The sequence below is a fragment of the Urtica dioica genome, chromosome 5 (assembly GCF_054948205.1).
Source record: "Urtica dioica subsp. dioica isolate 48M chromosome 5, U.dioica_male_clone48M_v1_H2, whole genome shotgun sequence".
Classification (NCBI taxonomy): domain Eukaryota; kingdom Viridiplantae; phylum Streptophyta; class Magnoliopsida; order Rosales; family Urticaceae; genus Urtica; species Urtica dioica.
Genome location: NC_142760.1, coordinates 34142197 through 34155349, shown reverse-complemented (window position 1 = coordinate 34155349; position 13153 = coordinate 34142197). Strand labels below are relative to the sequence as shown.

The window sequence follows — 13153 nt, the reverse complement described above, 5'->3', positions numbered from 1 at the left end:
ACTGGCAAAACAAGCTTGGAGAATTCTGGACAATCCCCAATCTCTCATCGCAAAAATCTTCAAATCCAGGTACTTCCCATATACCAACTTCGAATCAGCATCAATTGGCCATCACCCTTCCATAGTTTGGCGCGGCATCAAGTGGGGAAATGAATTACTACAAAAAGGTCTCCGATGGAAGATAGGAAATGGTATGCGTATCAATATCGCAATTGATCCATGGATGTCAACCTCACCTACATTCAGACCTATTAGTTGTATACCTGAAGGGTCAAACCTATGTGTATCCCACTTACGTTTGGATAATAAAGAATGGAATACGCCTATGCTTCATCATCTATTCAGTGAGTTAGACGTCCAACGAATTCAAGCTATTCCCTTAAGTCTAAGGGATAATGTGCTAGTTTGGTATTGATGTGCTTTTAAAAAAAGTGCTTATAGATTTTGCTGTAGAAAAAAGTTGTTGTTGCAAAAAACAATAAAGTGTTTGGTAAACTGTTTTCAAAACAGGTGTTGCTGTAAGCAGAAGCAGATTTAGTGTTTTGTAAAATTGATATGAATATGAAAAATTACTAATATGGACATGTTTTTTTATAATTAAATAGTTATATATAATGGATTTATATATTAAATAAAATATCTAATAATTATTAAATAAAATTGGATAATTACTAATGAAAAACTTCATGATATGATCACAAATATAATACTATAGTATTACATAAAAAAAACTATACTAAATTGATGATGGACATGGTAATTATTTTAATTTAAGAAAATGAATGACTTACAAATTAAGTATTCATTTATCATCTCTACTAAACTTGAGGCAATATCATCCCTCAATTTATCCATTAGTTGAGACGTACTACTCATAGAAGTTTGAAACTCTTCTTCTTGATCTTCAGTTATGTTGTCTTCACCATTTTGTTCATCGTTCGTCTCTTCAAACGTCTCATCACATATTGCATGTCTCCTGATGTAGTTATGTAGTGCCATAGTTGCGATCACTATTTTAACTTGTTTCTTGAATGGATAAGTTGGCATGTCTTTAAGAATCCTCTACCTCTTCTTCCACACTCCAAAATTGCGCTCGATGACACTTCTAAAGGAAGAATGTGCACGGTTGAAAATTTCCTTGGGACTAGTTGGTTGTGTTCTTCTCGCGCGGAATTGTTCAAGATAGTACATTTGCCCCTTATACGGTCCAAGATATCCAAGTAGATTTGGATAGCCTGCATCTACTAGATAATATTTTCCTGTCACAAGCCAACATTCAAACATGATTAGTAAGTTACAATTATATAATTTATTTAAAATTAAATGGTACAAATACTTAAATACCTTCTGGGGGTTTTGGAAAATGGAGCGTAGTATCACGAAGAGCAGCATAGAATACTCTTGTATCATGTGCACTGCCTTCCCAACCAGCATATGCATAAGTGAACTGCATATTGAAATCACAGACTGCCATTACGTTTTGAGTCGGAATCTTTTTCCGACCAAGAAATGGTACTTGATCTTCTGGCGGCAACGAAGCTGGAACATGAACACCATCTATAGCACCAATGCAATCCTTAAGAAAATACAAATAAGTCAATTTTCTTATATATATAATTAAATACTATTATGAAAACAATGAACACATAATTTAACAATAATATACCTTAAAATGTGGCATATATCTTGAATCTCTTGCTATTTCCTCCGGTATATCTTTAAATTCTGGATCAGATGGTTTGATAACATCTATCGCCATAAGACATAATGCATCCAACGTCGATGTAAAATATCGACTGATGGTCTCGCCTGAATGTTGAAACATCTCTTGCACTAATCGATTTGCCGATCCATGTCCTAGAATGCTCAGAGTCATTCCTAAAATCTCCAACACACATATTCTTCTTGATCCTTGAAATCCATAACTTGTTTCCAAGTCGTTGCATAAATTTAAGAGTACATGTTTCTCCATTCGAAATGCGCTTTGACACCGGCTTTCGTTGCCTCTTAACATTTCTTGCAACCTTACGTGTCCCGTATGATTCGAATCCATACAAGGAACTTTATGTATATATAATTTGTAATAGCATTCAATCATATGAACAGTGCTGCATACCACGTCATTGACCTCATTGTCATTCTTTTTTACAATGACTTCCAACTCTTCGTCTTCAATCACATCCATATATTCCTGGAAATATGTAAAAGTTATTACATTATTCACTTCATTGATTATTTAACACATAAAACAAAGCAATTTATAAAGAAAATACAATTAGTACCCTCCGGGCCTATTTTTATATTCATAATTAAGCCAACAAAATCTAAGTCTATCTTCTTTCATGGTCACAAACATCTCTCTCTTCTCTTTATTTAGAAATAGTAGAGTAGCGTAATGCCACAACTCATCTCCAACTTCTATGTTGGGTAACGATTCAACAACTTCCATCACTTCAGCAATACTAGTACCAGGCAACTCTTTGCGCACTACATACGTCGTGTTACTTCTTGCTTCAATTGCACTTACAAGACGATCAATTTGAGTTGATAATTTGGCCGCACCACCAACTTTGTTCCTTCCGTCGACTTTTTTGAACTTCCGACTCTTTTTGGTGTTTAGGATATTTTTGTTTTTGTCGTTTGTAGTACTTCTAGGATTTAGCTGGGGTGAAGACTCGTCTGCTTCGTCACTGCTTTCGTTGAGTGTTTGAGCATTAGCAAACATATCGTTTGTCTCGTACTGAATAGGGTCTGATGCTGACGAGAATGCATGTACTCCAGTAGCTACTATATCCTTGAACATTATTTCCAACTTATCTTCCATTTCAGGCGAAATGCCGTCTTTGCGAAATTTTGCAACATTTGGGTACACCTATAAAGAAATAAGAATTATTGTACTACTAATTAGTTCAACATAATTTTTGTATTTATTTTTTATAGTGAGACAAACCTGTATTTTACTTTTCCACCACTCATCAGATGCATCAACTGTATTTTTCTGCTCATTCCAACCGAGACCAAATTCCTTTCCGATAAGTTGCTTCCATAGTTTCCAATCACCTTTTAGAGAATCCCATTTGTTCTTCAGCTGAGCCTTTGTGTAAACTTTATTAGTTCTATGACTAAATTTTTTCACCAAATTCTCCCATCCTGTCTTAGAAAAATGTGTCCCCGGACAATTTCCAGCTTCTACCTCTTCAATACAGATGTCACATAATAGATGAAGAGTATCTTGATGCCATATCGCTTTTAATCGCGACCCGCTACTATTACTTTTAGCCTTCTATATAAATGAAATATATATACGTCATTCACTAAGAATAGTGCTATGATGAACTGAGTGTCCCTACAAATTAAGTCATTCAGTTCTTATATATAATCACACCTAAACACATTAGTGATCATTATTATTTGCAGCCATATATAAACACATACTTACGCTTTCTCAAGAGTAGATCAGTTAGTATTTAATAATATTATATATATGTACGTTCAACTTAGTTACTTTCTCAACTACACTTCTATGACTGAATTACCTTATTTATTGCTGTAAAGATATAATGCTATTAGTACAGCAAAAATAAGAATATACATTATTAATATCTACCAGCCTACCATTACTAGTAACATAGGACTTAGGTGAGCAATCGGGAAGAGAGGAAAAATTACTTGTCAACAAAAAAAATATCTGACATATTGTTAAACTAAATATTTAATAATATTATAATAATTATATCACTTAATTGTATGATGTGGGTACAACCAAGGTTCAAAATATCGGCGATATATAGGGATATATCGCCGATATATCCATTTTTTGGAAGTCTCGGTAAAATCGTGCATAACCGTTATCGTTTTATATTTTCGTCAAAATATCGCGATATCTCCCGATTTTTTCAAAATATCGCGATAAATTGGATGTATAAATACAAAGAATATCGGCCAAAATGTTTAAAAAATCGTCAGAATTTTATCCACAAATATCGTTCAGCCGGAGTACAAAACTTATGGGATATCGGCGATTTTCAGCTTCCAAACTCTATATCCGTCTAATATCGACCAGCAAAGAAGGAATTTTATAGCTTATCACCGATATCTCCGGATATATCACGGGTAAGGGTATAACGGCCGGAAAGTTTGAAGAATTTTTTTTTTAAGTTTTGTTTTTCGTTTTTAGATAGATTTAACTCAAGTTTTGTTGAAATTTTTTGCATATTTGAAATTAGTATATGAATATCTTTCAGATCCCCAACTTTTTTTTAAGTTCCGGCGAGTTTTTCATTTTTCCGGCGACCCGCCACCCAAGTTGACGGCGGCCGGAGACTTTTCCGGCGACTTCAAAATTTCCAGAATCTTCAATTAAAAGAGGTTAGTGTAAAAATTATGTTAGTGTAGAATTTAGGACATTTCGACGTGTGAATTGAAATCTATGATTGTCGACGGGAATATGTGAATTTACGATATAAATTGTGAATATGTGAATTTTTATGTGACTTTAGAATATGTGAATTTAGAATACGGGAATATGTGAATATGTGAAATTGAAATTGTGAATATAGACGGGAATATGTGAATTTAGATTTTAGAATATGTGAATTTAGAATACGGGAATATGTGAATATATGAAATTGAAATTGTGATATGGACGGGAGAAAATGTGAATTTAGATTTTAGAATATGTGAATTTAGAATACGGGAATTGGTGAATATGTGAAATTGAAATTGTGAATATGGACGGGAATATGTGATTGTGATTGTGATTGTGATTGTGATTGTGATTGTGATATTGTGGTTATGAATTTTTTATGTATAGAAATGACCGACGAAGGGGCAAGAAAGTATTGTAACTTGGTGGAACGGTTTCTCATGTTCTATAATGTCTACTTTGTGTTTAGTTTTTTATGTTCTATAATGTCTACTTTGTGTTTAGTTTTTGTCATGAACTTTGTAGTATTTGATTTTGTATTTTTGTAATTTGAATTCCAAGACATATATATATATATATATATATATATATATATATATATATATATATATATATATATATATTTAGTTGTCTAAAAATATTTATTTGTTATAGGATTTCTGCCGATATATCCGTCGGTATCCGATATATCATCGATATATCACCGATATAATCGGTAGTCGGTATTTAAATTGTTATAGAATATCCGTTGATATATCCGTCGATACTCGATATATCCGTAAAATCAGAACCTCGGTATGGATATCGGTATCGATATTTTGAACCTTGGGTACAACAATGATTAAAAGTAATATAATATAAAAAAAATAATATAAATAAGTGGGCAGTACTCAGTAGTATGTAACGACGAATAAAAGTAAAAAAATATAAAAAAAATAATAGAAAGAGTATTATGATAAACAACTCCACAACTCTAGAGACTAGATGATTAGACTACACAACTTTTGGTACAATCTAATCTTCTTACTAGTTAAAAAAGAAACATTGCAGTAAATAAAAAAAGTCTATTAAAGCTCTGCAAAATCTGTAACATCACGTGAATATGCAGATAAGGTACAAAAAGAGGTGTTCACACCTTTATTGTTCAGCAAACGTTGGAAAAAAAATAGAAATAATTATAGCTACGAGTACGACACAAGCTTAAAATATTTTAATATCTAAATGTATTCCATATTTTTAGCAGAGTATTTTCTTTCTCACTTTCAAAGCTATTCACAGCTAAAACTTCAAAGTCTCTCCATAAACTTAGTAGAAAAAACCCTCCAAAAAAATAAGCAACCCTATAAAAAAAAAAGACGAACTGTATTAAGGCATAGTTATGACGTGGCCTTTTCTTTTACTTTCATTGGTAGTTAGCTTTAGTTATCGTGCTCTGCGTAGCACTTGATTTCCTTTCACTGTTCAGGTTAAGTATATAAACCTTGTAATGCTGTTTGGCTATTTCATGTTAATCAATACAATTGAATTCCAGAGCTCTGCTTCTCTCAAATCCTGATAAACTGATGTCGGGATTCTCGCCGCCGCGGTCCCTCTGGAGAAATCAATGACGGTTGAGCTCGGCGTCACCGATGTTTTAGTCCCTCCGTCGCACAACGTCAATCATAATTTCTAATTCTCTTCTCAGCTCGATTTACTAGGGTTTGTTCAATGTTTTTATTTGAGTTTTATTTTGTTTTTTTACATATTTTTATCTTTGTTATTCTTAATTTGTAATATGAGCATTTGTTGAAATATATAAATTTCAGGAAAATAAAATATTTGAGAAAGAAGATGGTACCTTCAGGCCAGTGATTCAATCTTCACAATATTTGGAGGAGATGAACTGATGAAAGTTTATTTGGATGAGATGAACTGATGAAAGTTTCTATAATATATATACATATATATATATATATATATATATATATATATATATATATATATATATTGTCAAATAAAAAACTATTTCAGTAGTTTTTTCTACATCAGTCCATCTAAAGGGTTTAAATAGTTTCATTACGTATATGAAATTTTATCAGTTGAGATAAAATAGGATGATACGAACGTGAACATGTTACTCGCTCTTCTTACGCGGTCTTTAAGCAAATATATCATGCTGACTTGTTCCAGATTAAAACGTGTATTTTTTGTGTGTAATTTTTTTATATTGATCAAGGATAAATTAGTAATTATGTTCCAACACCGATGCTACTTTTTTCAAAAGCAACAATTTACCTGCTTTTCAACTCTGTACGTATTATTGAAAAGCACTTTTTAACTTTTAGAAAAAAAATGATTTTACCAAACGCTCAACAACGGTTAAACTTTCTAAAAAAGCCAAAAGCAGTCTGAAAAAGCAACCCCAAACGCAGCCAATAGTGACCAATTAATTTGACACTACACGATCGACGGAAACTACCAAGTTAAATCAGGTTACAAGTTAGCCTGTCATAGGTCTCAAGAGGCATCCACATCGGACTCATCCTCAACTCATTTATGGTGGAAAACATTATGACATATTCAAGGTACATCAATTCTAAATATTCAAGGATTATGCATTAATCTTCAGTTGCTTTCCTTTTTATTTTGTGCTTGACGAAATCATATTATTTATTACGTTTTTTAATATGAATCTACTATAAAATATTTAAGAGAAATAGGAACAAAAAAGATTTAATATATGTTCATATTATTTATATCTTTCTAAAACAGTTCCCAATAAGGTGAAATCTTTTAATTAGCGAGCATATTATAATGCCATACCCATTGTCACTGGACTTTACAGACGCAAGATCAATTCAATCACCAAAATGCAATATATGCTCTGGACCCTAGGAAACAGTAGGCCACATCCTCATTCATTGCAAATTCGCAAAAGAAATTTGGAGGACCTCTACCATTAAGCTAAGTTTCAAGTCGCTTTATAATCTTAACTTTGCTGACATCATACACTCGGTTCACTTTTCTCTTAATAAAAAAGACTTCTCTTTGTTCCTTTGTATCTCTTGGTCTATATGGAATGCAAGGAATAAAAGGATCTTTGAAAACATTAAGAAGGACCCTTACCAGATTACCTCGTGGACGTCAAATTTTCTTCTTGAATTTCAGTCTGCCCAATCCAGACGTTCATCCCCAAGGTGCGACCTCTACAAGCTCAACGTCGATGCCTCAATTCCAAAAACTTCTAACTTTGTTGGAGTCGGAGCTGTTATTCGCAACTCTTCTGGACTGGTTATGGCTGCATTGGCTCAAAAGCTCCCAGGTAAATTCACGGTCAAATAAGCTGAAGCTCTCGCTCTCCGCTACGGCTTATCTTGGGCTTTGGACGTGTTTCTGCATATCCACTTTGTGGAGTCAGATGCTAAGACGGTGGTGCAAACTTTGGAGAGGAAATTTTTTTTCAAGAATGAGTTTGGTTCCACTTTGTTTGATGTATCTAGCTTATTGTCTAACTTTCCAGAAGTAAAGTTATCTCACATTTATAGGGAAGCCAAAATGACAGTCCATGAGTTAGCAACTTACGCTCTTTCCATAGATAAACTCGTTTGGTTGGAGGATTTTTCATAATAAAGAACGTTTGTGATTAATAATAGATTTCTATTTTTCAAAAAAAAAGTTTAACCACCTCTTTTTTATTTAGGATCGAACTCCAAAAGTACTGTTTGAGAATAAATAAATACATAAACCGAGCCTTTGAATTCACACGATAAAGCCGTGAAAAACCGAACCCACCCACCACTGCGGACGCACCGTCAAAGCCAAACATGTCAGACGAAGCCCTAACCTTTACAAAGCTTCTCTCTTTCTTTTTTCGCTATTTCAATGGAATCCCTTTGTCACGACCCGCGAGCGACAGCTTGCCCACGAACCGCGACTGATCAACTCAAATATGTACATAACTCATAATATAAACACATAAATTAAACATAATATCTCATAAGATTATATAATAAAATAGTTTGCAAAAATTCGGGGAAATTTTTCGCTTTTATAACATAGAGTCTTATAGCGACTCCTATACAAAGATGTTCCGGAACGTTTTATCATAAGATACTAACCCCCAATTAAAAAACCTCATAGTCCATAGGTCAAGGCAATACGCGCTCGGTCTCGGTCTTCAATCTCGTTTCTCGCTTACCAGCTTTTCCCTTATCTACATTACCAATGGACATAAAACTATGAGTCGAATGACTCCATAAGCGGGAGTCTAGCCTAGGAAAGAAAAGCAAGCTAATGCAAAACATATGACGTGCGAACAAGCAAACAAGAATGCAGGATGCAGCTATCACCTATAAGTGACTAATGAACACGCATCCTAGAATACTAGCCGTCCCACAAGGTTATACACTCCTCACTGCTATAACCTCCAATCCGACTAGAGACCAATTTCAGACTTCGAGCAGCAGTCGTCAGCTGATCTAAGTTTTAACACCTGTCTAGGATCCACTAGTGGTACTTTCTTCATCATGACGTCAGCGCCACTGGTCTCTGGCATAGTGAGCTCGCGAACCGCGACCTTCACCCACTAAGCCCCGGTGTGCTCAAGGCAGCTTCCGGTGAGTCTTCCAGCTAGCAATGAGCTCGCGATGCGCGACCTTCACCCATTGCTTCGAGTACTCGGCGCACGGACCGGCATGGCCCGTTAAGCACAAGTCGTGGACTTGTGAGTACCACCGACACGAGTTTTAAAGTTTGGGTACACTGCAGCTAGCAGCGTACACGTTAAACTTATATACGGAAGAGCGTAACGGGATAAACCCCGAAAGAAATTATTGTTTCCCTTTGAAGCTCGTTAAGTGTTTTAAGTTGAAAGCTCGAAATGTGACTTCCGAACTTTCTACTCTCGATCGAATTTGAGAGTCTATGCTCTTCCGTCCTCTCGATTCTAACCTACTTCCTAGAGTTAGAAGAGAAGTCTAACTATACACAAAGCAAACGTGGCTAGTTCAAGTTAGCGTTTGAACCTAATGGGCGTACCCGAACTAAGTTTTCAAGCAAGAGTGGCCGAAGCCTTAACTTCCGAGTGTATTCATTTTAGGCTTTTACCTACTCTTGTTTACTAGCAAGCAATGCACAAACAAACAGGGTTATCCCCTTGGTAAGTAATTGACTTATGTCTCCTCACTTACCCGGAATTGTTCAACAGAAAGCTCGACGATTCCCGAAGATGTCTTGCTTCACACGTTCTTCGAGGCACTTGACACTTGTTGAAATGTCGGAAGAACTAGCATCCCGAGTTGAACATCCGTTAGTTATTGGATTCGAGTTTACTTAAAGAGGATATGGTTCGTTGTCGGGATTAGAGTTGGTTCGGAATTCGAGAATTTAATTTATTATTCTCCGATTTTTCGAAAGTTAAACTTATTCAAGACTCACGTACTCTCGTATCGAGAATGATACGAAATAAAATTCAACGAGTAATCATGAGTCTTAAATAAATTAGTTAATCCGAAATTAAAATAACCGAGAATTCCAAACAAATAATAAATTAAATTCATAAACGTTATTAAATAAATAATCATAAATTATTTATTTAAATACTGAAAATACATATCATAAAACAAACTAAGAGTATTTAAACGCTATAAGCGATTTAAAACTCACGAGTTAATCGAGCTCTATTTCGATAAATCTTTTATCTTGATATCTTCAAAAACCGGCCCTGTCGCTCTTGACTCGTCTGGTTCCCGTCCGTCCGTCAAGATCTGTAATTCAAACCCGGAATCTGATAACGAGTTAACATCTTAAATTCCAAACTCTTATCAGTTTCAAAATCCAAATCCCGTTTTCATAACTTACAACCCAAACCCAAAACCAATTCAAGCGAACTCAACCCGAATCCAACTAACCGAAGACGTCTTAACACAACAATAACCACAAGAATATTAACCCGAGGCTCAGAAATCATTCCACAAAACAGTCTCAACACCTCACATGACCCAATATAGCTCACGGCCAAAACACACAACCAAACCAAACAATTTCAAAACCTCAAAACAACCCACGGTCAAGCAACTACTCAACCCAAGGTATTCAGGTTCTCAGCTAATCATCACAGCCTCAACAAATTAAACAATAATCATCAGACTTCCACTCAATTCCCAAAACCATACGGCCAGGATAACTAAACCAACCAAATTCGTCCAAGAATTCAAACAAAACTCAAACAGCCATTATCGACCGAAACCCAAGCTTTAAACAGGTTTAGAAACGTCTCAGAATCATCACATAACTCGCAGAAATCAAAAGCCCCAAACAAAACCTAGTTCATCACATTTTCGGCCAAAACCAAACCAAATCAAGGAAATTCGGAATCAATCCTTAAATTCAAGCTATAAACCTCAATAATCGAGTTCAATCAACACACAAAACCCATCAATTTCACCAAATTCAACCCGGAATCCAAAAAGGCCTAAAAACCAAGTATGAACCCTAGAATCACAAAATCCATTTCGGGTTTTGATTGCTTACCCAAGTTTCTTGTGAATCTAGACTCCTCGGTGTGTTATCTCTTTCCCGGCGTCTCTTCCTCGGGCGGTGGTCACGGCGAGCTCACGGCGGAGTTGCTCTGCTCGGTCGAGGCGCGCACGGTGGCTCGGTGCTGGGTGACGCGCGAAGAAGAGAGAGGAAGAAGAAGTGAGAGACGAGGTGGTGTCGGTGATGATGGTCGTCAAGAGTGAAGATTTAAGCTAGAATTTTTTTTTCCTTTGTCTGGTGATGATTTCTCGCGCGGGACAGGGAAGAAGAAGGAACGGAAGAAAGAAAAAGAAGGAAGAAAGAAGGGAGAGAAGGAAGAGAAATCCATGTGGCGGGTCCCTCTTGAGCCACGTATGGACATGTGGCCCACGTCCTGAGGGCCACGTATCTCTTACAACAACCCCCTTTCACAATTTTCTTTCAATCTCGTCCCTTAAACGTTGCATACAAGTCCTTTTAAAATAAAATCTCACAATCCTGTCCTTTATTAATTAAAAATACTCTTGAAAAATGACCGAGAAAATTATTATTATTTCCCATTATCTTGAATATATTTAAGGGATCTCGGAATTTATTTTTACTCTTGAGATTTTTAAATCTCCGAGTCTATTCCGAATAGTTTTATTCGGAAATAATATCGAGTTCACTCAAATATTCTCATTCCGAAATTCATCGACCTTAAATATTATCATTTTCCAAGATATTTAAAATTTAAGGACGTCTCATATGCAACAATAATTTGAATTAAAATTCTTCCATTTTATTCAAATTCACAAGTCGAGCGTTTACAAAAGTTTATACATTACACCCTTTCTTGGTTAATGTTTTTATTAATCAGTGCAGAGAAGAGCTAGTTTTGTTGATATTCGTAATTCAAACACGAATTCCGCTCTCATTTGCTCAAAATCTGGTCCTCGCGTTGAGAACATGAGATCGGTTTGGTCAAATTTGGACCGAAATTCGGTGAATGTCAATGGAGTTTTCGAAACTAACTCTCAGAGGACCTCTACAACTGATACTCGACGTTCGGCCACGTGGAAATTTTTCGCCTATTGTCGATAAAAATAGACTTATCGGCAAAGCACGCAAAATGTTCGACGAAATGCCCGAGAGAAACGGCGTTTGTTATAGCTCTATGGTATGTTCCGAGGCTTGAGAAGGAGTCTCAAAGAGTCTCTCTTAATCGGATTTCTCAATGCTAGTGCTGCTTTCGAACACGGGAAGCGGGCTCGACTTGGCCATTTGAAGTGAAGAGTTATAAGTTCGTGTCTATGGTGATCTTTGAGAGGCACGAGGAGTATAAAGCTATCGTCTCCGACTGGAATGTCAAAGATGATTAGTTCTCTGGCGTCGGGTTGTTGAAGAACTGAAGTGATTTAAGAGAATGACATTCATATAATGTTCTCGGCTTGGAATCCCTCAAGCCTCAATTGCAAGAAGAGCAATCTTGAAGATAAAGGTGAAATTGGCCGTTTAACAGGACACTATCAACTCTTTTTAGTATAAGAGAACACAGGGTCTCAAGATTTTTTTATTATTATTATTTTTTTTACAGAATAGTTTGCAAGTCCAAATTCCATTTGGAGTTTCAATGATGTTTTTTTTATCGGCTTCTCTTGTTGCGCTATATTCCGTTTATTTATTTTCTTACGACATGTGATAAAAAAAATGTATTTTTTAATACATTGTAGTTTAGCCGTGTTAATAAAATAGGTTTGGGATTTTGCTACATAATTTCGGTACATGAAAGTTCGCAGAGTCCAGCGGTGTATTAATTGTTTAGGGAAGGCCTACGTATAAGTTCCGTCAAAAACAGCCTTTGAGTTCCGTTAAAAACAGTCTTTGAATTAATACACTTTCTTGTGGGAGTTATCTCAAAGTCCGTTATAGCGTGTGGGTTGAGAAACAACTTGAAATAGAAAGAGGAAAAAAAATGGATTGAAACAACTAGTGGCAGCAGATGTTTATTTATATATCAAGTTAGCATATTTAAATTAATTTGGAATTTAATTATTGGGATTATTTTTCTAACTTCTTTTATTGCACATGTTCCATTGACCTCATGATCCTGGAAATTACAGAAAATCAGAAGTAATGAGTTGCGTCTCTCACCACTGTAACTTTCTTCATTCCCTCTACTATTTATTATGTTATTTATGATGATCAAAGAAGCTGATGAAGTGAATTAAAAATTTTGTTGAATATCAATTC

At 35.4% G+C, this 13153-nt stretch overlaps 2 protein-coding genes across 2 annotated transcripts; both read right to left on the bottom strand.

The window, feature by feature from the left end:
• Positions 1 to 877: 877 nt before the first annotated feature.
• Positions 878 to 2014, bottom strand: LOC149398037 (uncharacterized). The gene is made up of 3 exons (XM_089616124.1): positions 1667 to 2014; positions 1345 to 1576; positions 878 to 1235 (listed from the first exon to the last, which is right to left on the bottom strand). Exons 1-3 carry the CDS (start codon positions 2012 to 2014, stop codon positions 1063 to 1065), a joined length of 753 nt encoding a protein of 250 aa, XP_089472250.1. The 3' UTR covers positions 878 to 1062.
• A 161-nt stretch (positions 2015 to 2175) lies between these two features.
• On the bottom strand, positions 2176 to 7232 carry LOC149398036 (L10-interacting MYB domain-containing protein-like). The gene is made up of 5 exons (XM_089614432.1): positions 7229 to 7232; positions 3537 to 3547; positions 2951 to 3283; positions 2283 to 2872; positions 2176 to 2191 (listed from the first exon to the last, which is right to left on the bottom strand). Exons 1-5 carry the CDS (start codon positions 7230 to 7232, stop codon positions 2176 to 2178), a joined length of 954 nt encoding a protein of 317 aa, XP_089470558.1.
• Positions 7233 to 13153: the final 5921 nt, after the last annotated feature.

Excerpts from the sequence above, each read along its gene's own strand:
- LOC149398037 (XM_089616124.1), bottom strand. The coding sequence starts at position 2,014 with ATGTTAAGAGGCAACGAAAGCCGGTGTCAAAGCGCATTTCGAATGGAG. Across the intron at positions 1,577-1,666 it reads GATATATGCCACATTTTAAG|GATTGCATTGGTGCTATAGA; the intron begins GTATATTATTGT and ends TATTTTCTTAAG. Across the intron at positions 1,236-1,344 it reads TTTTCCAAAACCCCCAGAAG|GCTATCCAAATCTACTTGGA; the intron begins GTATTTAAGTAT and ends TAGTAGATGCAG.
- LOC149398036 (XM_089614432.1), bottom strand. Across the intron at positions 2,873-2,950 it reads GGTGGAAAAGTAAAATACAG|GTGTACCCAAATGTTGCAAA; the intron begins GTTTGTCTCACT and ends ATTTCTTTATAG.